This window comes from Ciona intestinalis, unplaced genomic scaffold (genome assembly GCF_000224145.3).
Source record: "Ciona intestinalis unplaced genomic scaffold, KH HT001089.1, whole genome shotgun sequence".
Classification (NCBI taxonomy): Eukaryota; Metazoa; Chordata; class Ascidiacea; order Phlebobranchia; family Cionidae; genus Ciona; species Ciona intestinalis.
This window is the reverse complement of record NW_004191410.1, coordinates 26,091-51,135: the sequence shown is the minus strand read 5'-3', so window position 1 is coordinate 51,135 and position 25,045 is coordinate 26,091. Positions and strand designations below refer to the sequence as shown.

Genomic DNA, 25,045 nt, shown 5'->3' with positions numbered 1-25,045 from the left:
GGATTTTTTTTTGGATTTTTTTGAATTGCATTTAGGGAGTTGAGAAACACTGTTAAAATAGAAGGCATCTTTGAATTCAAAGTTGCCTGTGATGCCAAACAAAACATTCATGTAAAAAATAACCATTCATATACTTACAACTTGTGCGGTTTAATTCTGGATAAAATTCAGACTTAAATAAATGAATGAATGTGACTTATTTATCCTCGCTTAGCGGGTTATGAAAGTCGTTATAACATGGGTGTTCTGTTTCATACACCTCGTGCCAGCTTACGAGTTACCATGTATGTAACTTTGTGGGTGATTATTTTTTGGGAATTTTTTTATGTATGGCTGATAATTTAGACAACCCATTAGTGACCACTCGGTTGAAGCAATTGCCGTTAAGTGTCTTGCCCAAGGACACATACACCCACAATGGTAGCAGCGTCAAGCCTTGAACCCATTACCTCTGGGTTACAAAGAAAGCAGTGACAATTTTCATGATAACGATTGTCACATAACTATAACAACCCCACAAACAAATTATCTAGAAAAAAACTCATAAAAGCTTTTTGAATATTCATCAAAAAGTATGAAAAAAAATGAAAAAAAAATCGGTAAAAAAATCAACCCAAAAAAGTTTTTGTCATTATATATATATATATATATATAGTAGGGTGGGGAAGATGGGACACCTTTTTTTTCAATTTTCTAGCCCATTTGGTAGTTAACAAAGAACATTCAATGAATTATAAAACCGTATCCTCACGACTCCCATAGACTGTTGCTAATTGTTTAAAACAGGATCAGAATATTTAGATAGTATGTGCTAAAGGTGTCCCGTCTTCCCCCACCCTACTATATTAAATTTTCATGCAAAAAATATAGTTACCCCACAAAAACAAAGGACTGGAAAATGAGATTCCCTTTAATGATATTACACCCTTGAAAATAATGTACGTTGCTTGAGTTGACCGTACGAATGTTCGCTAGGGGGCCGTCTTGATGGTTTACGCCGTAGCATTCTGTGAATGAAATAGGCAAATGAAAAATGAGTAAATAAATGGGCGAATGAATGCATAGAACACTGTATTCTATAATTATATTAAATAAATGAATAACTTAATGAATGAATAAATAAAGAATTAATTATAGATATAGATAAATAAATAGGTAAATGAAAAATGAGTAAATAAATGGGCGAATGAATAAATAGAACACTGTTTTCTGTAATTATAATAAATAAATGAATAACTGAATGAATGAATGAATGAATAAAGAATTAATTAAACAAGTCAGTTATTTCATGTAATGCCTAAACAAGTCAGTTATTTCATGTAATGTCTAAACAAGTCAGTTATTTCATGTAATGCCTAAACAAGTCAGTTATTTCATGTAATGCCTAAACAAGTCAGTTATTTAATGTAATGCCTAAACAAGTCAGTTATTTCATGTAATGCCTAAACAAGTCAGTTATTTCATGTAATGCCTAAACAAGTCAGTTATTTCATGTAATGCCCATACTACTCCTGTCAATCAAATTAGATACAGGTCTTATTACAGTACAAACCACAATGGTAGCAATTAAGTATCTGAAACACTTAAATACAGGCGGCGTAGCACTATACTTAACAAGCCTGCCTTTAACTTAGAGGTTATAGGTTCAAGGCTTGACGCTGCTATTGTGGGCGTATGTGTCCTTGGGCAAGACACTTAACTGCAATTGCTCCAGCCCAGTGGTCACTAATGGGTTGTCCAAATTGTCAACCACAAAAAAACTTTTTAAAATTGAAAAATCACCCACAAAGTTACATACATGGTAACTCGTTAGCGGGCACGAGGTGTATGAAACAGAACACCCATGTTATAATTATAACTATTGTTTTTGCCCCGCCATGTGAAGATAAGGAATCTCATTCATTTAAACGCTTACCTTTATCACCACTACAAAGTTCATCGCTACATTGAACACATTTCCCGGTACCATCATTATGCAAACCACGGCGACAAGATTTGACGCAGCCGTTGTCCTCTACTAACAAGTTGCCTGGAAAAAAACAAACCAATGTATTCGAATGTGTTTTTGTTTGATTGACTTCCCAAAAGTTTCGTATGTATGATGATCTCGTACGCAAATGGCGGCAAACATAGTTTGTGTCGTCTATGCTTAAACAGCCGAAAACACTTCTCATAAAAAACAGTTTAAAAAGATGCGTGTGTTTTAACAACTGTTGTTTTGTCGCTATATCCTGTCTTTTTGTTTAAAATATTTCTAAATTTTCGCTACCGTTATCGAAGAGACAATGTAAGTTATTATTATTATTATAAAAGTAAGGAATCAACGGCAAAAAATTTTTTTTTCCTAAAATCATTTTTTAATAACACTCTTAAAAAAAAACTGCTAAAAATTATATATATTAATCTCATCCTGCTTCTTGAGGAAAAAGGAGAAGACAAAGTTAAGGAGTTTAAAGTAGGGTGGGGGGAGATAGGAGACCTTTTCATTTTGTTTTCTCTTTCCATTTGGTAGTAAACAAAGAACATTTAAAGAATTATAGAACCCTATCCTCACGACTCCCATAAACTGTTGTTAATCGTTTAAAACACGATCAGGATATTTGGAAATTATGTGTTTATGGTGTCCCATCTTCCCCCACTCTACTATACTTTAAAAAATTATTAAAAAATTTTCGAAAAAATGACCTACTTGGGCAAGCGTCCACGCAATGGTCGTGATAATGGAATTTGAAATGTGGATTTGGGATATTTCGCTGCGTCAGTGGGTCATATATACGAGCAGGGGGGCAAGTATATTCACAAGCACCGGTGTTGTTCACATGGAGACATGTCTAAAATGAACAGAAATAACTTGAATGAGTGTGAAAAATTTCCTATGGAGTTTTATGTATAAATTTTTGTGATTTTTTTATTGAAAAATTTGTTGTTTTTTTGTGTAATGAATGTAACTTATTTATCTTCGCGTGGCAGGGTAATGACAGTCGTTATAACACAAGTGTTTTGTTTCATAAACCTTATGTCCGCTTACGAGTAACCACATAAGTAATTTTTGGGTGATTTTTTCTACTCTTGTTTAAGTAACAAAAATTTCCCACAAGTTACATATGTGGTAACTCACAAGCGGACACGACACGCATGGTGTATTCATATACCTCATGCTCACTGTTGAGTTATAACATAGGTGTCTTCTTATACACAAGACACACATAGTGTATTCATACACCTCATGCTCACTGTCGAGTTATAACATGGGTGTCTTCTTATACACCAGACACACATAGTGTATTCATACACCAAAGCATTTATGTTAAATTTTTAAACTTACGATGCAGTCTTTATCACTTGGTCCTGTACATCCAGACGCACATTCAATGTCGCAGCAGTCTTCTCGCGCTGGTCCTTTACAACGAGCGTTGCCGCATTGTTCCGAGCAGATGGTGGATGTCACTGGTAATGTATGTGTTAAAGGTGTTAGGCAGTGAGCATGAGGTGTATGAATACACCATGTGTGTCTGATGTATAAGAAGACACCCATGCTATAACTAAACAGTGAGCATAAGATTCTTATATAAAAAGGCAAAAATTGGTTGTTTTTTTCCATAAAAACCGCTAAAAAACATTCAAAAACGAAATGCCTATCAAAAAGTCACACTGGCAAACACGTGTAATGGATAAGAAGTAATCTCCTCTAAAAACAGGTTATGTAACCAATTATGGCAGATTAAGATGGCAAACTGGGCACGAATACACATTCCAATTTATCAATGGCTGTATCTAGTGTTATATTACAATAACTTGTAATTTAAGCGAAATAATTCTTTTGTATTTAAAAAAAAAGGTTAAATTTTAAGGGGAATAAATAAAAATGTTGTTTTTTTTACATTGGCTTTAATTTAAGCAAAATAAAACCTTTGCATTTTAAAAACTTGGTAAATTTTGGGGGAATTAATAAAGAAGTTTTTATTTCAATGCGTTAACATTTGAGAGAAATAATACCTTTGCATTTAACAAAATGTGGTAAAATTTTAGGGGGGAATTAATAAAAGAGTTGTGGTTTGGTTAAATTACAACACTGCAAAATTTTAAAAAAATTTAAACGGCAACACTGCAAAAAGAGATTGTAACATTTGATAGCAGGTTTATTAGTGGCAACTTACACACTTGACACATAGACGCCCCGCGACCCCAGCAACCGCCACCGCCACAAGTAACGTCACAACTCCCACCTGCAAAAAAAGTTACGTAATTTTAGTTTTTATCAATTTTTCACATTTTTGAAAGAAACTTGAGAAGTTTTAGCTACATGTATTGTTGTTTTGAAAATGTTTTCAGGCAGTTTTTCACATTTTTGTGAATTTTTTTAATTTTTTACACTTTGAAAGAAATTTTGAGCAGTTTTAGGTACATATTGTTGTTTTTCATGTAGTTTTTTCACATTTTTTTTTAGATTTTTGAAAATTTCTTACAATTTTAAAACCAACCTTTAGTTTTTTCATTACCGTTATACATTTTTATCAACAATTAAAAATTTACAAACATTTTTTTTGATGTCCGATTTCATTAAACTATACATTTTATGAGAAAAGCCTTTATCCTAACCAACACTATTTAAAAATACATAGCTTTTTAACGTAGGCTTTATAAACGAATATAAACAAACTGTATTGCTTAAGCCATAACTTAAGCTAGTCGTACACAAATATAGTCAAACTAAACCAAACTAATGTCGTATTAACGTCAAGAAAACAACACGCTTTAAGATTGATAAACATGATAGAGATGAAAGTTATCTTCAGTTTGGGATAAAAAAAACGAATTTTTGCTTAGTGTGTGGCATATATTGTTTCGTGCTTTTGTTTTGATATTTTTTTTGATTTGGTTTATTATGGTAATTTAATATTACATAATGACTTACTTTGAAAAATTGGATTTAATGAATGAATGAATAAATGTAACTTATTTATCCTCGTGTGGCCAGGCAAGGATAGTTGTTACAACATGGGTGTTCTGTTTCATACACCTTGTGCCCGCTTTTAAGTTACCACGTATGTAACTTTTTTGTGAGGAATTTTTATATTTTTGTTTTTATGTACGGCTGATAATTTGGACAACCCATTTGTGACCACTGGGTTGAAGCAATTGTCGAGCACGTGTTCTGTATTATTTTGATTAGCGACGCTTTTCGACTGAATAGGAACGTATTCTCGTACGCCTTTCTCCTTGATGACATCATAGGTGCTCGGGCTCGTGCCGAGCTTTTCGTTGAAGCTCGGTGCTCGGCGAACCCGAGCTTTTACGACCTCAACACATCCCTACCAAATTACATGACTTACCAAACTGCAGATTAAAATTTAAATAATTTAAAGAAAAAAGCATTAGTGTAACAGGGTTTAAAATCAATATATTCAAGAAAAATACCATTATGAAATAACATGTGCTAAAAGATTGAAAATTTTAATACCGAGTGCCTAAAACTTGATGTGGCTATTTGTTTTAAGTTTTTAATGTAACTCACTTTATCCTAGCGTGGCCGGAAAATGACAGTCGTTATCACACGGGTTTAACACCTCATGCCAGCTTATTAGTTACCATGTATGTTACTTTGTGGGTGATTATTTTTTTTTGGATTTTTTTTATGTATGGCTGATAATTTGGACAACCCATTAGTGGCCACTGGGTTGGAGCAATTGACAACCCATTAGTGGCCACTGGGTTGGAGCAATTGTCGTTAAGTGTTTTGCACAAGGACACATATGCCCACAATGGTAGCAGCGTCGAGCATTGAACCCATTAACTAATGGTTACAGGCAGGCGCGCTAACCACTACCCCATGGCGCCGGACACATTTTAACATGTTTTTTTTACAATTATTTTATTATGGTTTCACACTAAATTTTTAAAAATGTTTTTACTGCGATTTTAAATGTGTTTATTAGTATATTTAGTAGTGTTTATAAAGTTTTTTTAAATTACAATTTTTCTGTAAATATATCTATATATGGTTAAGTGCTGTCAAAAAATAATTTTGAAACACTACTAAAAAACATTGCCAGATACCATTGCAAAACACTGCTAAACCTGTAAAACAAAATACTGACAAAAACACTGCTAAATAATGTAAAAAAACGTGAAGCACTGCTAAAAAATATTGTGAAACACTGCTGTAGAATTTAATGTATGAATGTAACTTGCCTTATCCTCACATGCCTGAAAACGACAGTCGTTATAACACAGGTGTTCTGTTTCATACACCTCGTGCTCGCTTACAAGTTACGAAGTATGTAACTTTGTGGTTGAGAATTTTTTTAATTTTTCAAACTTTTTTTAAAGGTCCAAAAATTTTTAAAAAGTAATAAAAAAAATGTGAAACACTGGTAAAAATGATTGTGAAACACTGCTATATGTTCTAATACTCACAGCTTGGGGGTGGAGTGTCTTCAAGTGAGACCCGGTACATATTTCTGGTTTCTTTACGTAATATATCGTCCCAGTTGATTGTATTGGTGAAACATAGGTGATTGTTTCGTTTCATTTTGACGCCTCCGCTCACAATTTCCGTTAAAGATTTGAGCCTAGATGGAAATGGAATAGATAGATGAGTTTTGGGCTGGAAAATACACCTCATGCTCACTGTTGAGTTATAACATGGGTGTCTTCTTATACACCAGACACACATGGTGTATTCATACACCTCATGCTCACTGTTGAGTTATAACATGGGTGTCTTCTTATACACCAGACACACATGGTATATTCATACACCTCATGCTCACTGTTAAGTTATAACATGGGTGTCTTCTTATACACCAGACACACATGGTGTATTCATACACCTCATGCTCACTGTTGAGTTATAACATGGGTGTCTTCTTATATACCAAACACGCATGGTGTATTCATACACCTCATGCTCACTGTCGAGTTATAACATGGATATCTTGTTATACACATGGTGTATTCATACAACATATGCTTATATTATACATAATATCAATTTAAAAACTCATGAAAACATTTAAAAACTTTTCCGTTATTAGATTTCACTTCGAGAAAAGGTATTACGTATAAACTTTGCCAGGTGGAAAAAATCTATATAGCACAGTCAGCTTAAATTTTAATTTAATTATTTTGAGTTTTAATTTTCCCAAATTGAAGTCCTGTTCCGTTAGGTGTCAATAAATCGAAGCAATATTGCTGGAAAGGCTGGGACTTGAACCTATGCCCTTTTGGTTTGGGATGAAATTAATATAGATTTTAGTTTTAAGTAAAGCATCTAAAATTAATGTTTTTTCGGCTGAAAATGATTGAAAGTTACTGTGTTTTTCTATATTGGTTTAACAGTTTGTTTTTTGCTGTTTTAAGCCCCCATATATATACATGTTTTTTAATTCTAATTATTGGCAAATACATACACACGATTTAATGTATTATGTTTGACAACTATGAGTGTAACTGTATTTTAACAATGTCACCCCAGATTTTACCCTGCTGTTAGGTGTCTATACAAACAAGCAGAGCCAAAGTATGTTGCATTTACCACATTAATCAATGAGGTTCCCTATGTTTAACAACAATGAGTGTAACTGTATTTTAACAATGTCACCCCAGATTTTACCCTGCTATTAGGTGTCTATACAAAAAGCAGAGCCAAAGTATGTTGCATTTACCACATTAATCAATGAGGTTCCCTATGTTTAACAACAATGAGTGTAACTGTATTTTAACAATTTCACCCCAGATTTTACCCTGCTGTTAGGTGTCTATACAAACAAGCAGAGCCAAAGTATGTTGCATTTACCACATTAATCAATGAGGTTTCCTATGTTTAACAACAATGAGTGTAACTGTATTTTAACAATGTCACCCCAGATTTTACCCTGCTATTAGGTGTCTATACAAACAAGCAGAGCCAAAGTATGTTGCATTCACCACATTAATCAATGAGGTTCCCTATGTTTAACAACAATGAGTGTAACTGTGTTTTAACAATGTCACCCTAGATTTTACCCTGCTGTTGGGTGTCTATACAAACAAGCAGAGCCAAAGTATATTGCATTCAGCACATTAATCAATGAGGTTCCCTATGTTTAACAACAATAAGGGTAACTGCATTTTAACAATGTCACCCATGATTTTGTGCAAATTAAAAAAACTACATTTCTTCGGAAATAAATGAAGCAAAAATATTGCGCGCACTTGATTTTAAAACCAAGTGCGTTGAGACCTTTCGGAATCTAAATATATTCTAAAGCTTATAAATGATTTATTCTCCTGTCTGTTTCACACACTGTAAAGTATCAAATTTTGCTTTAATGTATTTAACAATTTGAAATAAGACTGTTTTATTTTGAGAGAATGCATAGTAACTATAGAATATGAATGAATAAATAAATGAATGTAACTTGTTTATCCTCGTGTGGTGGGGCAATTACAGTCGTTATAACACAGGTGTTTTTTTTCATACAACTCGTGCTCGCTTACAAGTTACCATGTATGTAACTTTGCTAGTGAAATAAAAAACAAATGATTCCAAATGTCTACCTAAAATAATGCATAAGATAACAGGCCAACTCTGCCCTAAATCTTAGGTCCCATGGCGTGCCTCACTCTAGGACTTCACCCATATAGAATAGAATGTACATATAGAATGTTAGGGTAATGGGCCAACTCTGGAATAAATCTCAGGCCCCATGGCATGCCTCACTATAGGACTTCACCTATATAGAATAGAATGTGCATATACAATGTTGGGGTAATGGACCAACTCTGGTCTAAATCTTAGACCCCATGGCATGCCTCACTGTAGGGCTTCACACATATAGAATAGAATGTGCATATGGAATGTTAGGGTAATGGGCCAACTCTGGCATAAATCTCAGACCCCATGGCGTGCCTCACTGTAGGACCTAACCCATAGAGAATAGATCGTGCATATACAATGTTGGGGTAATGGACCAACTCTGGTCTAAATCTTAGACCCCATGGCATGCCTCACTGTAGGGCTTCACACATATAGAATAGAATGTGCATATGGAATGTTAGGGTAATGGGCCAACTCTGGCATAAATCTCAGACCCCATGGCGTGCCTCACTGTAGGACCTAACCCATAGAGAATAGATCGTGCATATACAATGTTGGGGTAATGGGCCAACTGTGCCCTAAATCCCAGGTCCCATGGCATGCCTCACTGTAGGACTTCACACATATAGAATAGAATGGTTACAATTGCTTATTTTGGTTTATAGGGTTTAGGTCATTAATCAGTGCCTGTTACATCCTTGTAAGGTTGTGGAACAGACCAGTTTAATTTGACAGCGTGTTGTAGCAAATTAAATCTTAGCATATGCTCGCAAGACCTAAATCGAAAATTCGATTACAAAACACCGGAAATTTCTGACGTGAGAACAGTGGTGGTTCAGTGCGCAAAAAAAAGGAATAAATGAATGAATGCAACTTGCTTTGTCCTCGCGCGGTGGGGTAATGATAGTTGTTATAACACGGGTGTTCTGTTTTATACACATCGTGCTCGCTTACGAGTTACCATCTATGTAACTTTTTGATTGCATTAAAAAATGAATGAATGTAATGTAACTTTTTTATCCTCGCATGGTGGGGCAACGACAGTCGTTATAACACGGGTATTCTGTTTTATACACATCGTGCTTGCTTACAAGTTACTACATATGTAATTTTGTAAGTAATTTTTTTATGTTTTTTTTTAAATTGTATGGCTGACAAATTAGAGAAGCTATTAGTGACAACTGGGTTGGGGGGTTGTAAGTATATGGCGCCTTAAAAAGTGCCGCGCCGACTAATTTGATGTTTTGGACTACATAGCATCCGTTTTTGTGGTTGGGAATTTTCCTTTGGCATTATTAAAGTGACAGATTTAAAATTCTGTGAAAAATTTCAATAAACTATTGGTTTAAATTTAGGGAAATGATATTTTTATGGATATTTAGGTGTTTCTAAGTAACTTTAGCAACTGCAAACTAAAATTTATGAGTAAAATTGAAACTAACGGAGAAAAATATGTTTTCTATTTTTTGATATTTTATAAATGCATTTACGCTTCATAATTTTTTAAACATTAAAAAAAAACACAACATATTTAAAACACACATATAACATACAAAACACACATATATATATATATATATAGTCTTTAAAAATTTTAAATATTTATATATATACATATATTTACATTTTTAAATTTTTTACACATGTTTTTCAAAACAAACATAAACAACAAATAGCCTTTAATTATTGTAAAAATTTCCAAAAAAACGAACAAAAACACATTCAAAACAAGCAAGCATGAAACAATGCTGATATGCACCACAAACACCCCAAAGTAATTAATCGCTCAGTTTCAATTATTCATGAAATTGAAGGCGATCCTGTTACACTGCACGTACGGACGTACCCTATCTCTTATAATCCAATCTGGAGTTTTTACACATTTTCACGGATATTATAGACAATTTTACAGTTGTTTAGGGGGTACTGTTTCAAAAACTATCATTTTTTTAAGGAGTTATAATTGAACAATAGGCATGAGGTGTATGAATTCATTATGTGTGTCTGGTGTATAAAAAAACACCCATGTTATAACTTAACAGTGAGCCTAAAGTCTATTATACAAAATGTAAACCTAGTGAAGAAAAAAACCTTTTTGTTTTACCTCAACAGTGAGCATGAGGAGTTTGAATACACCATGTATGTCTAGTGTATAAGAAGACACCCATGTTATAACTCAACAGTGAGCATGAGGTGTATGAATACACCATATGTGTCTGGTGTATAAGAAGACACTCGTATTATAACTCAACAGTGAGCATGAGGTGTATGAATACACCATGTGTGTCTGGTGTATAAAAAGCTGCTATGCTATGACCACTTGCCAATATATATATATATATATATTATACATATTCGTATAATAAGTGACCCATATAACGCAAAACATTGGCCTTATACACACCAGGTAAAGTGGGAAATGCCTCTTATTGATTCTAAGTAAACAAATTCGTGCGCTGTAAAAAACAGACGTCACAACCAAAAGAGAAAAGAAAATAGGGAAGAAAATATGACGTCCAAAATTTGCGCTAAAAGGCTAAGAATCAATGGCCAGCAAACAAAAAAGATATTTTAAATACTAAAGTAAAATTAAGGGTCAAAAGTTATAATGTATATATTGTAATAAGTGATACAAAGTTTTGAATAAAATAACATATATATATTATATATATATATATATATAGTACTGTGGGGTAAGATGGATACCGTTAACACATAATATGCCATATTTCCAAATCGTTTTTAACAATTAACAACGTTCTTTAAGAGTCGTGAGGATATGTTTATATAATTCTGTAAATTTTCTTTGTTTACTACCATATGGGATGAAAAAATTAATAAGATGGACCGTCTTACCCTACAAAAAAATGTTAAAAAAACTAAGTATTTTTATTTAAAAGTGATGTCTGCTAGTTTCCAGCGCTTTCGAAATGGGTTTCAAACTATCAAAAGATTTAAAAAAAATCTTTTATGATACATAATACCAAGCAGTTTCCAATTTTACGACTTAAATAGCGACAGTTATGACTCTGCCTTAGTAGTGTGTCATGGCAAAATCCAAATATTTGTGAAGTAATAAACAACAAAGAGAGTAATATGCGACATGTTTCAGTAAAAAAAAAGACCAAAAACAGTCTAACTTTTTCTGAATACAAAAACACTTAAAAGCGTTTTGCTTTTACATGTAAAAATGTAGTTTTAGGCAATATAATTTTTAAACAAAAAACTTAAAAAAATAAAATACAAGCAAAATATGTAGTTACTAGTTATCCATAAAAAAAACTAAAAAACAACTATATATATATATATATATAATTAAACCCTAAATAATGATCAAAAATTAAAAACTTTTTTAAAAAAACATAATTTTTTTTTCGCAAAACTAAACAAAAAAAAACTTTAAAAAATTCCAAAAATTATTTAAATAAATAACAATTATAAACCAACCTTAATTCTCTTAGCCCTTGTGAGCTGTCTTGTTCGTTCATATTTATTGAGACATGCAGAGCGTATCTGTCTTTGAACAGCTCTCTACCACGTATTATTTTCAACTTTTCCAAAGGTAGGTACGGTACAAAGTTGAGAGCTATCACCACGTATCCCGTGACTTCTTCAATGTCCTAAAAATTGACATATATTAGTAAATATAACAGTCATGCCGTTTATTCAAAACATTGTTTCTTTTTTTATTAATAAGCGTGTTTTAACAACTGTTGTTTTACCGTTACTACCCGTCTTTTTGCTTTTGTGAACTTTCCCGTTCTTTGTTATCGTAACCAAAAAGACGAAATCTTGTGTGCCTCAATAAAACCCACTGTAAGTTTTTTTTGTAATACACTATGTGTGTCTGGTGTAAAAGAAAACATCCTTGTTATAACTTGACAGTGAGCACGAGGTGTATGAATACACCATGTGTGTCTGGTGTATAAGAAGACACCCATGTTATAACTCGACAGTGAGCATGAGGTGCATGAATAGACCATGTGTGTCTGGTGTATAAGAAGACACCCATGTTATAACTTGACAGTGAGCATGAGGTGTATGAATAGAGTAATAGACCATGCGTGTCTGGTGTATATATAAGAAGACACTGAAGTTATAACTTGACAGTGAGCATGAGCTATTTCTAACGAAAAATCATGATATAGCGACAAAACAACAGTTGTTAAAACACACGCATCTTTTTGAACTGTTTTTTTTATGAGAAGTGTTTTCGGCTGTTTAAGTATAGACGACACAAACTATGTTTGCCGCCATTTGCGTACGAGATCATCATACATACGAACTGTACTGAACAAACTTTTGGGAAGTCTATCAGTAGTTATGTTAACACTTGCGCTACATACTTTTAAAATGTTTGCTTAGATAAGGTGCTATTTATGTACGATGTCACTTTTCCTGGCGATTAGGACACTTAAAACACGACTGCCTTTGTGTGAAACTGGACTGGCTAATCATTAGCCGTCACTTCACAGTCAAACTATAAGTGTATTTTTGATATCTAAAGCCCATTAGTGACCACTGGGTTGTGTCACTGTTAAATTAGTGTCTATTTAAAAGCAAATGGATTGTCCAAATTATCAGCCACACATAAAATGAAAAAAATCCTTTAAAAAAATAATTACCAACAAAGTAACATACTTGGTAACTCGTAAGCTGGCGCGAGGTGTTTGAAACAGAACACCAGTGTTATAACGACTTTCGTTTTACAGCCACGCGAGGATAAGGTAAGTTACATTCATTCGAATGTAGAAATACCGCATAAGTACGTCTTGAATTTAGATCGTTTTGGTTTTAAGCCATTTGCTAAACATTGCCTGTGGGCAAATTTTCCCGTTCTTGTCCAATTATTTGACCAGTTCAATAAACCATACATAAAACCTACAATTTAAGAGGATTAAGCTATAAAGACCTAACCTCAAAATACCAGTGTTAAAGCAGCGGTTTTGCGGTGTAGATATCGCCCTAATTTGTGTTTGATGATTTTAAAAAACAATTTAAGTTTTAACACATCAAAGGGGGGGTTTGGTGTATTTATAAACCAGAAAAAATGTCAAATTTAAATGAATGTAACTTATTCATCCTGGCGTGGCGGGACAACGACAGTCGTTATAACACGAATGTTCTGTTTCATACACCTCGTGCTCGCTTACAAGTTACCACTTATGTAACTTTGTGGGTGATGACTGTATTTTAATTTCAATTAGTTTGTAGTATTTTAAAATGCATGAAAGTTTTAGGTTATTTTTCTGTTTGAAGATTTCTATTGCAAATTATCATTGAAGGTAAAAATGTGGACAAACACTGCAGTACAGGAAACAGGTGTTTGCCAAAGTTAAACTGCGGTAGTTAAAAGACCACGGTAACGTCTGTGTACTCAATGGTGTTCGATTACTGGGGCTTTAGTCGCTATTCGCATGCAAAATCCCATGTCCTTTTTCTGCACTTCACACGCGAAGACGAAATAAGCTCGTCTGGTATGTGAATCCAGATATAAAGAGTTAAATGAATAAGAAGATTAAGCGGTCCAGCGTCGTGGCATAGTGGTCATAGCTTATATAACCCAGAAGATACGGGTTCGAGGCTCGTCGATGCTACATTTGTGGGCGTATGTTTTCATTGAGAAAACACTTAATAACGACAATTGTCTAAATTGTCAGTAATAAAGAAACCCAATCACCAACAAAGTTACATATAGTAGGGTCGGGGAAGATGAAACGCCTTTAGAACATAATATCTAAATAACCTGATCGTGTTTTAAACAATTAAAAACGCTCTATGGACGTCGCCAGGACACAGTTTTATAATTCTTTGAATATTTTTTGTTTACTACTAGATAAGACGAGAAAATAGAGTTAAAGGGTGTCCCATCTTCCCCCACCCTACTGTACATAGTAAAGCGGACATGAAGTGTGTCAAACAAAACACCCGTGTTATAACAACTGTAGTTTCCCGCCACACAAGAATAAAGCATGTTACATTCATAATAGCGTAGGTTTCTCATTTTCGTGATTGGCATTCGGCAGGGCGCATGGCGGTCAACGCCCTGGAAGCTTAAAACAGTCACGCGCGTCTTTTACAGCACGAACGAAAAGCGGGTAGGACTAATTTGGGACGCAGACCGTAACGAAATAAAGGTATTTCGTCGGATTATCGAACGTAGTGCGGTTGCGAGCATAGGATGGTATAAGTCGTGCTGTTATTGTACCAGACTTTGTCTAATGCCAATTCACTGGATTTTGTTGGTTTAGTTTTTTATCTGCTAGGCGCGACCACACTTATTTTCTTCCAATTAAATGTAAATATGTTTTTAACTGTAAGCGTGTTTTAACAACTGTTGTTTTGTCGCTATATCCTGTCTTATCGTTTAAAATATTTCTAAATCTTCGCTACCGTTATCCAAGAGACAAATAAAGTTATTTTATATTATCATATTATAGTTATACATACATGATTTTTAAATACTATTTTTTTCAATTACATTGTATACAGTAGGGTGGGGGAACATGGAACACCTTTAGCACATATTATCTAATTGTGTTGATCGTGTTTTAAACAATTAACAACGGTCTGTGGGAGTCGTGAGGATACGGTTTTATAATTCTTTGCATTTTCTTTGTTTACTACCAAATTGGGTGGGAAAATAGAATGAAAGGTGTCCCATCTTCCCCCAACCTACTATATAATTAAATGTGTAACCGTCTGTTCGTTGCTTCTTCATTAACAGCCACGCGTTTAACCATTACATGTTTTAACTATGTATTTTACACGTATTGTTTCATATAGTAGGGTGGGGTAAGATAGACCGTATTTTCATTTTCTTTTATCGTCCCATTTGGTGGTAAACAAAGAATATTTACAGAATTATATAACCGTATCCTCACGACTTTAAAAGAGTGGTGTTATTTACTAAACGATTAGGAAATATGGGATATTATGTGCTAACAGTATCCATCTTACCCCACAGTACTATAACACTTTAAATTCTTATCAAAACACATTAAAATTTACAAAAAAATACCTTCAAAAAACTGATGTCCAATTCCGGGTTTACAAGTCCCGTAATTTCAAGATTTCCTTTTACAATGGTACAGTTCCTATAACGCTTGTACATTTTTGAGTAATGCTCGAGCCGATTCTCGCCCACGGAAAGACCCGAACTGGTGCCAATACATCGTCCAGAAGTTGGGTCTTGCACTAAAAAGATAAAGTCAATGTTATTGGTATGAAAATTGTCGGTATCTGATATATAGTAGGGTGGGGGAAGATGGGACGCCTTTCTATTCTATTTTCTGGTTCCACTTGGTAGTAAACAAAGATCATTAAAAAACATTAATGTCCAAATATTCTGACCGTGCTTTTAGCAAATAGCAACGGTCTATGGGGGTCGTGAGGATACGGTTTTATAATCCTTTGAGTGTTCTTTGTTTACTACCAAATGGGAAGAGAAGGTAGAAATAAAAAGGTGTCCCATCTTCCCCCACTCTACCATACAACCTAAATTTTCGTTATTTTGAAATGTCCCAAACATTTTTTTTGAAATGTCCCAAACATTTTCTTTTTTAATTATAATGTTTTGCATTGCAGTTTCTTAAGGGCATTCCATATGGCCACAAAGTTGAACTAAATTTAGGGCGTGTATCCACCAATGAGCCACGTGAAACGAACATGCGAGTTAAAACCTTTGCTGTGTTGTTCGTACGTGGTTACAGACGCCTATAAATCAGCTCCGTTTCGGCGAAATCGTCAAAAAGCTTAATTCTGTTTCGCAGTCAATTTAACCCGCAGGCCGAAAAAACTTTTTTTGCTAAGTACATTTAGAACATATACTGACTTAATTAAACGCTGTACGGAATTGGATAATCCATACAAAAACTCGTGTACGTTATATTACGGCTATCAAAGCGCTATTTAAGCTGCCGCGTGTAAAATTCGGCCCGTTTTTTTGTTTTTTTTAACCGCGAATTTTGTTCGTGCTAGAAATTGACGCGGCTGACAAGTTTGTGACATGCAAAAACAAACGTTTACGAATTCCGAATTTTACGCACGTCCGGTGGCAAAATCAAGATTAATGGGAAACGCAGGGCATTGTAGGAGCTCCCCGTTATGGATAAGTAGCGTAACATTGTTCTGATTACACGGCAAACGCTGTAGAGTTTAAAACCACAAAAAATGCATAAAAGTGTGTAAGCGGGAACAAATAAAAATAATATGATTTTTGCTGTAAATCGAAAAACATTACGCTAAAACAGCTTTGCAAGTTTACTAAAAACAAACGTAAAAATATATGCTACTGTTTTTATCGTATAATTTTTATATAGTAGGGTGGGAGAAGATGGGAAACCTTTTTATTCTATTTTCTCGTCCAATTTGGTAGTAAACAAAGAACATTCAAAATTTATTTTACCCGTAGCGTGTTTTAACGACTGCCGTTTTGTTTCTAATTTCCTTTCGTCGCTGTTTTATATTCTGATTTTCGTAGTGTATTTGAAGAGATAAATACAAAAATTGTGTGTTACTTTAAAGCATCGGTTAAACGTGTTAAAATAGCTGAAGTCATTAAAATGAATGAATGAAACTTATTTATCCTCGCGTGGCGGGGTAATGACAGTCGTTATAACACGGGTGTTCTGATTTATACACCTCGTGCCCGCTTACAAGTTTCCACGTATGTAACTTTATGGGAAATTAACATTTTTGAAAATGGTTTTGTAATGTATGGCTGATAATTCGACAATTCATAAGATTTATATTAAGTTCGCTTTTCCTATAACACCTTAACGCAGTAGAAAATCACAAAATCGAATATGGATTAAAATATCGAATCACCGAATTTGCGAAAAATATTTTTTTGCCCGAACAAAAATCGAATATTGAAAACCTATAAGCCAAAAAGCTAAGCAACCCAAATACGTATCAAATCAATACATAGCAAAAGGTGTTGTTTGGAAAGGCATGCCGTTATAATAACAGTATTTAATACGCCGTTATACGTTTTTAAATTGCTGGTTTAATACAATCGATATTATGGATTAGAAAAACAGAATTGGAAGTACCAAAAACAATACGTGCGCCTTGCCGGAAACATTTAACAAAATATGGTAGGGTGGGGGAATACGGGACACATTTTTATTCGGTTTTCTCGTCCTATTTGGTAGTAAACAAAGAACATTTATAGAATTGTAAAACCGTATGCTCACGACTTCCATAGACCGTTGTTAATTGTTTAAAACACGATCAGGATATTTGGATATTATGTGCCAAAGGTGTCCCATCTTTCCCCACCCTACTATATATATAATATACACAGCAACGAAAGCATTTAAAACGTGATCGTTAAGCACATATTTAATATAATAAACACACATCTAATTACCGATCGTAAAATTTCTAATTTTCTTGCGGAAATTGAAATGTATTTATACCACTGTGGGGTAAGATGGATACTGTTAGCTTGTAAAATCTATATTTCATAATTGTGTTTTAAAAATTTACAAAACTATTTTTAGATTCGTGGGGATGCGGTTATATAGTTCTGTAATTATTCTTTGTTTACTACCAAATGCGACGGGAAAGAAGAATGAAAAACTGTGCCATCTTACCCCAGCTAATAAACCATCTTACCCCACCCTACTATACGAAAAGGGGTTATAGTTTTAATTCTATTAGTGTCAAGCCGCTAACTGCCACCGGAATTTTAAGACTCTACAAGCGGTCGGAATTTTTGGGTTTATAACACCAGCGTAATTGCCCCTTCAAAGCGCAGAGAAAATATGTTATAGGTTCGTGCTAGCTTGTGGTGGAATTAAAAGCCATATTAGCACAAAAAAGTGAGTTTTCGGCGCGCTAGAGACACGCCGACGCAGTTTTAGCCCGCGGCAGAATATCTGCAACGAATTTAAGCTAAGTAACTGCCGAACGCTTAGGGACAAATAAACAACAGCTAAAAAACGTCACTCAAATGGATTTGAACGCGTTTTTAGGATTTTAATCTGAAAACTTCTTAACGATTTTTGAGCAAACATTTAAAACGCTAATAAGAAAAATATTTTTTTTAGGATTTTGTCCTGAAAATTTTTTAACGATTTTTTGAGCAAAAATTCAAATACCTAAAAAAGGATGAAAAATTAAACTTGTTAGGATTTTTTTCTGAAAACGTTTTAACGATTTTTTAGCATGAATTCTAATGTCTAAAAAAATAGGTAAAAATTAAAAGATTTTTATCTAAAAAAACATTTTAAAGAATTTTTTTGCAAAGTTAGACAAAAAAGTTTTAAACGCGCAAAAATTTATAAACTAAATTTTAGCAGAATATTAAAGAAATTTTACAAAAAAAAATCTAAACTAAAAACAATTGAGTTATATGGGCTTAAATTATAACTCACCAAAAAATGGTGTTTTTATACCATGAACTTTTTTGAACTTATTTCAAAGAACAGATTATGTGTGGGCGTGTGTGGTGGAAAAACTTAACCAAAAACAAATACAAACAAATCAGATTTAAAAACAATTTTATGCTCATGACTAAAAAATACTTCAAAAATAATTCAAAAGATTCGACTACAGTATATAGTACGGTTAAGTATACAATACACACACACAAATATATATAGTAGGGTGGGGAAGATGGGACACCTTTTTATTATTATATTTTCTTGTCCCATTTGGTAGTAAACAAAAAACATTCAAAGAATTATTAAACCGTATTCTCATGACTTTTATAGACCGTTGTTTATTGATTAAAACACGATCAAGATATTTAAATATTATGTTCTAAATAGTTCCAATCCAGGGGTCACTAATGAGTTGTGAAAAATGTCAGCCATATAAAAACAATCACCTACAAAGTTACATACTTGGTAACTCGTAAGCGAGCACGAGGTGTATAAAACAGAACACTCGTGTTATAACGACTGTCGTTGCCCCGCCACGCGAGGATAAACAAGTTGCATTCATTTATATTATATATTATACTATTTGTATGTTAATATGCCTATTTTGGCTTAAGTAACCAAGATCCCCTAACGTGCCGCGCTGTAGGACCTCACCCTTATAGAATACAGTGCAAAACTCATTGTATAAAAAGCGGGACAGTAAGACCGTACAACAAAATACAAAAAAAAGCCATTTAATTTCAACAGTCCTATTTTAATTAAAATATAGATTATATATTGATATATTAACTTATTTAAGCTATATAACAGCAACTGTATAGTAGGGTGGGGGAGATGGGACAACTTTAGCACATAATATCCAAATATTCTGATCGAGTTTTAAACAATAAACAACGGTCTATAGTAGTCGTGAGGATACGATTTTATATTTCCTTGAATTTATTTTGTTTACTACCAAATGGGGCGAGAAAACTGAAATAAAAAGGCGTCCCATCTTACCCCAACCTACTATATGACTTAAAACTGCACCCAGTCGTTGTTTCAATCAATTTTATTAACTGCCGTGAAAAAATCGATTGAATTTGGCTGATTTGGTATTGATTTGCGCGTGCGGGTGTTCGTATATTTGCGCTAAAAGACCATCGGAAAAGGAATTTGGCTAACACATACCGTTCGAAACTTGTGTTTGTTTGGAGTAGGTAACTGGGCTTTAGATTAATTATTAATTTAGTTTTACAGCGAGTGCTTTGTACTCGTAAATACGCAGTCGCGTAATTTATACGCAGTAAAAAAAGACTGTGCTGCCAGATGCGGCAATGTATTGCTATTGTGAGATTTTTGCATGGTTTAGTGGGTTCATATACTTTATGCTCAAAGTTTAGTTATAAAATGGGTGTCTTTTTATACACAAAACACACATTGTGTATTCATACACCTCATGCTCAATGTTGAGTTATAACATGGGTGTCTTCTTATACACAAAACACATATGGTGTATTCATACACCTCCTGCTCACTGTCGAGTTATAACATGTGCGTATTTTCATACATTTAAAGGCACTAAAGCCTATATAACGTCAAATTTTAATTTTAAACGGCAAAAAATATGTTTTATGATGATACAAATATTGTATTATTTTTGATTAAAATTCGGTATTTTCTTTCAAAATGATTTGCAGTAAAGACTGACGTGCGCTGACTTGGAATTGCCCGCAGATAAAGTAATATGGGAAATAATGCATGACCAATTCACTTCCGAACGGACATAATTATTTTGCTGATAATTGTCGAAACGTCCAACTGTGGGAACTAAAAGAACAGGTCCCCAGGTCAAAAGGTTGGTTAAAATACTCCTAAAAACCGCAAAATAACCGGAAAGTCCGATTTTGAACTTTATGCCAAGCGCCTAATAGACGTGTAGAAGTGATATGACATTTCGAATTTCGGTCGAAAATATTTTATGAAATATATTTGTGTGCGAAAATGAATTCGCCATTTTTTAACTTTCGTACACTTTGTGCAGTAACGGTAGTTTTCTGATTAGTCGCTGAAATTGCAAACTAATTTAATTTTAAATTTAGTATTTTAAAGTACTGCCGCTTTAAAATAGAATTAAATATAGTTTTATTAACGATTTTTTATACATATAGTAGGGTGGGGAAGACGGGACACCTTTAGCCCATAATACCCAAATATCCTGATCGTGTTTTCAACATTTAAACAACAATTTTTTTTGACTATTTTAACTGTTAATTTGGGAAACCCATTAGTGACCACTGGATTGGAAAAAAAGCGCTTCAATTTAACATAACATTATAATTATACCGTACAAGTTACAGAAAAACAGCCATTATTTTCGGCTAATTTAAATACCTAACACATTGTATTACTGAAGTGTGACAAAACACACGGGCTTATGACGTCACAAAAGACTGTGTATTCCCTAAGGAACGCGTGCGTAATCTATTTCATTTGTAACTGTTATGTACGAATTGAGAAGCGGTTTAAACAGATAAAATTCAGATTTTGAACCACTAAACATATGTTAGTATTAAATATGGTAGGATGGGAAAAGATGGGACACCTTTTTATTCTATTTTCTCGTCCCATTTGGTAGTAAACAAAGAACATTTAAAGAATTATAAAACCGTATCCTCACGGATCCCATAGACCGTTGTTGATTGTTTAAAACACGATCAGAATATTTGGATATTATGTGCTAAAGGTGTCCCATCTTCTCCCACCCTACTATATGTTTAATATGTATGCAGTCAAATTTTTGTAAGGGTTTTATTATATAGTAAAGTGGGGTAAGATGGGACACTTTTAGAACATAATACCCAAATATCCTGGTCGTGTTTTAAACAATTAACAACGGTCTATGGGAGTCTTTGGGATACGGTGTTCATAATTCTTTGAATGTTCTTTGATTATTACTAAATGGGACTAGAAAATTAAACGAAAAGTTGTCCCATCTTTTCCCACCCACTGTAATAGGTTACTGTTTTCGCAATTTCCGATAGCTTTTTTATTGCAAAAAAGGCCAAAAACCGCTGGATTATAACTGTACACACTTCGTATGGCTTAATTTGCGAATTAATTTAAAAGCCTCACTGATTGTGGTATCTTTTGATCAGCGATAAGCGGACACCTTAACGCCTTCGGCAAAACGAATTTCGCGTGCCCTTGTGCCCGCATAATAACCAATACATTTTACCAAATTCAAAAAAAATAAGAAAATTTAAAACTTAATTTTTGGACATCAGAATTTTAGTAATACTTATATAACTAAATGATAAACCTACATCTTAAAAGGGATAAAAAATATTAAAGTAAAAAAGTACAAATTATTTATCTTAAATTGTTACAGCTAAAAAAGTTAATTTTTAAATTGTATTCGTACCCGTTTTTTTCTGACTAGGGACTTACCCGTTGCGAGGACGATATCCAAAAGCGAAAAGAGTAAAAATAGAATACAGAACGAGTAAAATCTTTTCTGAGTTTTCATTTTTCAGTTTCGATTCTAAGCCATTCCAAAAATGAAACAATTTCTTTAAAACTACGCTATTCAGTACAGTATAGTAACAATTTTTTGTCTAAAACTGCAAAAATATAATTGAAAAATTAGCCTAAATATAAGTATAGTTACGAAATCGTATAAATTACTAAAAAAATGCGTTTGTTTTTAGGATTTTTTAAATTTTACTTTTTTTGTCTATTGCATGTACAGAACTGTATTATATATAGTAGGGTGGGGGAAGATGGGACACTTTTAGCACATATTATCCAAATATCCTGATCGTGTTTTAAACAATCAACAACGGTCTATATGGGAGTCGTGGGAATACGGTTTTATAATTCTTTGAATGTTCTTTGTTTACTACCAAATGGAACGAGCAAATAGAAAGAAAAGGTGTCCCATCTTTCCCTACCCTACTATACAATGCTTTTTCGGTCCTCAAAACCACTATTATTACATAAGCTCACGCTGTAATAATAAGCATGTGTATTGTATTTCAAGTATTAGGCATAATATATACTTTAACTATTTATGGTATTCTAGTAGGCATGTTATTACGACCGTAAGTATGCAAAATATGCGAAACTTTGCAACTGCTTTTCGCTCGAGTTACCACACCGGTGAACTCAAAATGCCTTGGCTTAAGAAACCTATACGACCGTATACGATCGGCTATACAGTTATAGTACTGTAGGGTAAGATGGATACCGTTAGCGCATAATATCCCATATTTTCTAATCGTGTTTTAAACAATTAACATTTTTTCGTGAGTCGTGAGGATACTGTTATATCATTCTGAAAATATTCTTTGTTTACTATCAATTGGGACGATAAAAGAGAATGAAAACATAGAAAATCTTAACCCAACCTGTTATGCTATAATACAATTCTCTAGAATATGGCGCTTTCAACCTCGTTTGCGGCGACGCCTAAACTTTAAGTCTGAATAATTGCCAAGCTTTCGCGAGCCGATTTTCGAAACGATAAAATTTTACGCAAAATTTTGTAACTTGGTGGCGGAAGGTGGGACACTTTTAGCACATAATAACCAAATATCTTAAACGTGTTTTAAACAATCAACAACGGTTTACGAGAGTCGTGAGGATACGGTTTTATAATTCTTTGAATTTTCTTTGTTTACTACCAAATGGGACGAGAAAATAGAATGAAAAGGTGTCCCATCTTTCCCCACCCTACTATATCTTAATAAAACGATTCAAAATTTAGATTTAGACTCAAAAGATTTTGTGAACCATAATAGTAGGCGACCTTACCAAATTAAAATGCAGCTCAATTTTAGTATAGCGACTTAGGGGTCCAAAAACACAGCGTTATAACGAATATTAAGATACTGCAAATTTAGCGCCATTTTATATAAAAATTAATACACGAATTTTGCATTTTCGAAATACTTTTTCGAAGTAAATGTTTCCGTTTAATTCCTAAATTTTACTGAATTTATTTAATTATAATATAACTGTATTTTTAACACCTAAAAGCTATATTTTATTACGTTAGTTGACTGAAAAAAATTTAACGCGCATAAAAATACATTTTGTGGCTCTTTAATGTATTTTTAAACTTAAATATTTTATTTTAGGAATTTCCTTTATATAGTAGGATGGGGGAAGTTGGGACATCTTTTAACTCTATTTTCTTGTCCCATGTGGTAGTAAACAAGGAACATTCAAAGAATTGTAAAACTACATGCTTAAGAATCCCATAGACCGTTGTTAATTGTTTAAAACACGATCAGGATATTCGGATATTATGCGCAAAAGGTGTCCCATCTTCCCCCATCCTACTATATGGCAAACGAAACAATAATATATGTTATTTTAGTAGAAGAACAGTTTTACGGAGCGGTATTTTGCTTTGTAGCCAAAAGCAGCTTTTAAAATATAGTTTTTAAAGTATATAACATCTTTGGATAAATAGTCCATTTTCCATGCTATTTTATCGTCTCATTTGGTAGTAAACAAAGAATATTTACAAAATAGCCGTAACCTTGCGACTCTAAAAGAGCTTAAATTTTTCAAAAAACGATCATAAAATATGGGTTATTATTTGAAAACAGTACTGAACCCAAATCGTTCAGGACAAGAACTAAATGATTTGGGTTCAAGGCCAGGGCACGGTATTTTGTTTGCGCACCTATGACCAAGTAAATAGAGCTATTCAAACTGGCGACTGGCGTAGTTTGTGTACACGGCTTTAACAATAGGCCTTAAATAGCTACATGATATAGTACAAAGCTTTTGAGTATTAAATAACATAATCCAGCGGCATACAGTTTAAATACATCGTAACCAAAAGCAGACAGTATATATATCGACTTCCTATGGTATAGTAGGGGTATTTAAATACCGTAAATTTATCATAAATGTATTAGAAATACGGTATATAGTAGGGTGGGGGAAGATGGGACAATTTTTCAATCTATTTTCTCCCCCAATTTGGTAGTAAACAAACATTCAACGATTTTTTATAAAACTTTATCTTCACGGCTCCCTCAGATCGTTGTTAATTGTTTAAAACACGATCAGGATA

At 33.6% G+C, this 25,045-nt stretch overlaps 1 protein-coding gene across 1 annotated transcript; it reads right to left on the bottom strand.

Moving 5' to 3' along the window:
- Window positions 1-80: 80 nt before the first annotated feature.
- Window positions 81-22,597, bottom strand: LOC100183420 (receptor tyrosine-protein kinase erbB-4-like). Its single transcript, XM_009862974.3, has 10 exons — window positions 22,405-22,597; window positions 15,603-15,778; window positions 12,029-12,201; window positions 6,418-6,572; window positions 4,158-4,226; window positions 3,326-3,447; window positions 2,690-2,831; window positions 1,916-2,029; window positions 875-1,007; window positions 81-156 (listed from the first exon to the last, which is right to left on the bottom strand). The coding sequence occupies exons 1-10, from the start codon at window positions 22,481-22,483 to the stop codon at window positions 135-137; spliced, it is 1,185 nt and encodes a 394-aa protein (XP_009861276.2). The 5' UTR covers window positions 22,484-22,597; the 3' UTR covers window positions 81-134.
- Between the last annotated feature and the right edge of the window lie 2,448 nt (window positions 22,598-25,045).

Excerpts from the sequence above, each read along its gene's own strand:
- LOC100183420 (XM_009862974.3), bottom strand. The coding sequence starts at position 22,483 with ATGAAAACTCAGAAAAGATTTTACTCGTTCTGTATTCTATTTTTACTC. Across the intron at positions 6,573-12,028 it reads CAAGGGCTAAGAGAATTAAG|GCTCAAATCTTTAACGGAAA; the intron begins GTTGGTTTATAA and ends ATTTCCATCTAG. Across the intron at positions 157-874 it reads CAGTCCTTTGTTTTTGTGGG|AATTAAACCGCACAAGTTGT; the intron begins GTAACTATATTT and ends AATTTTATCCAG.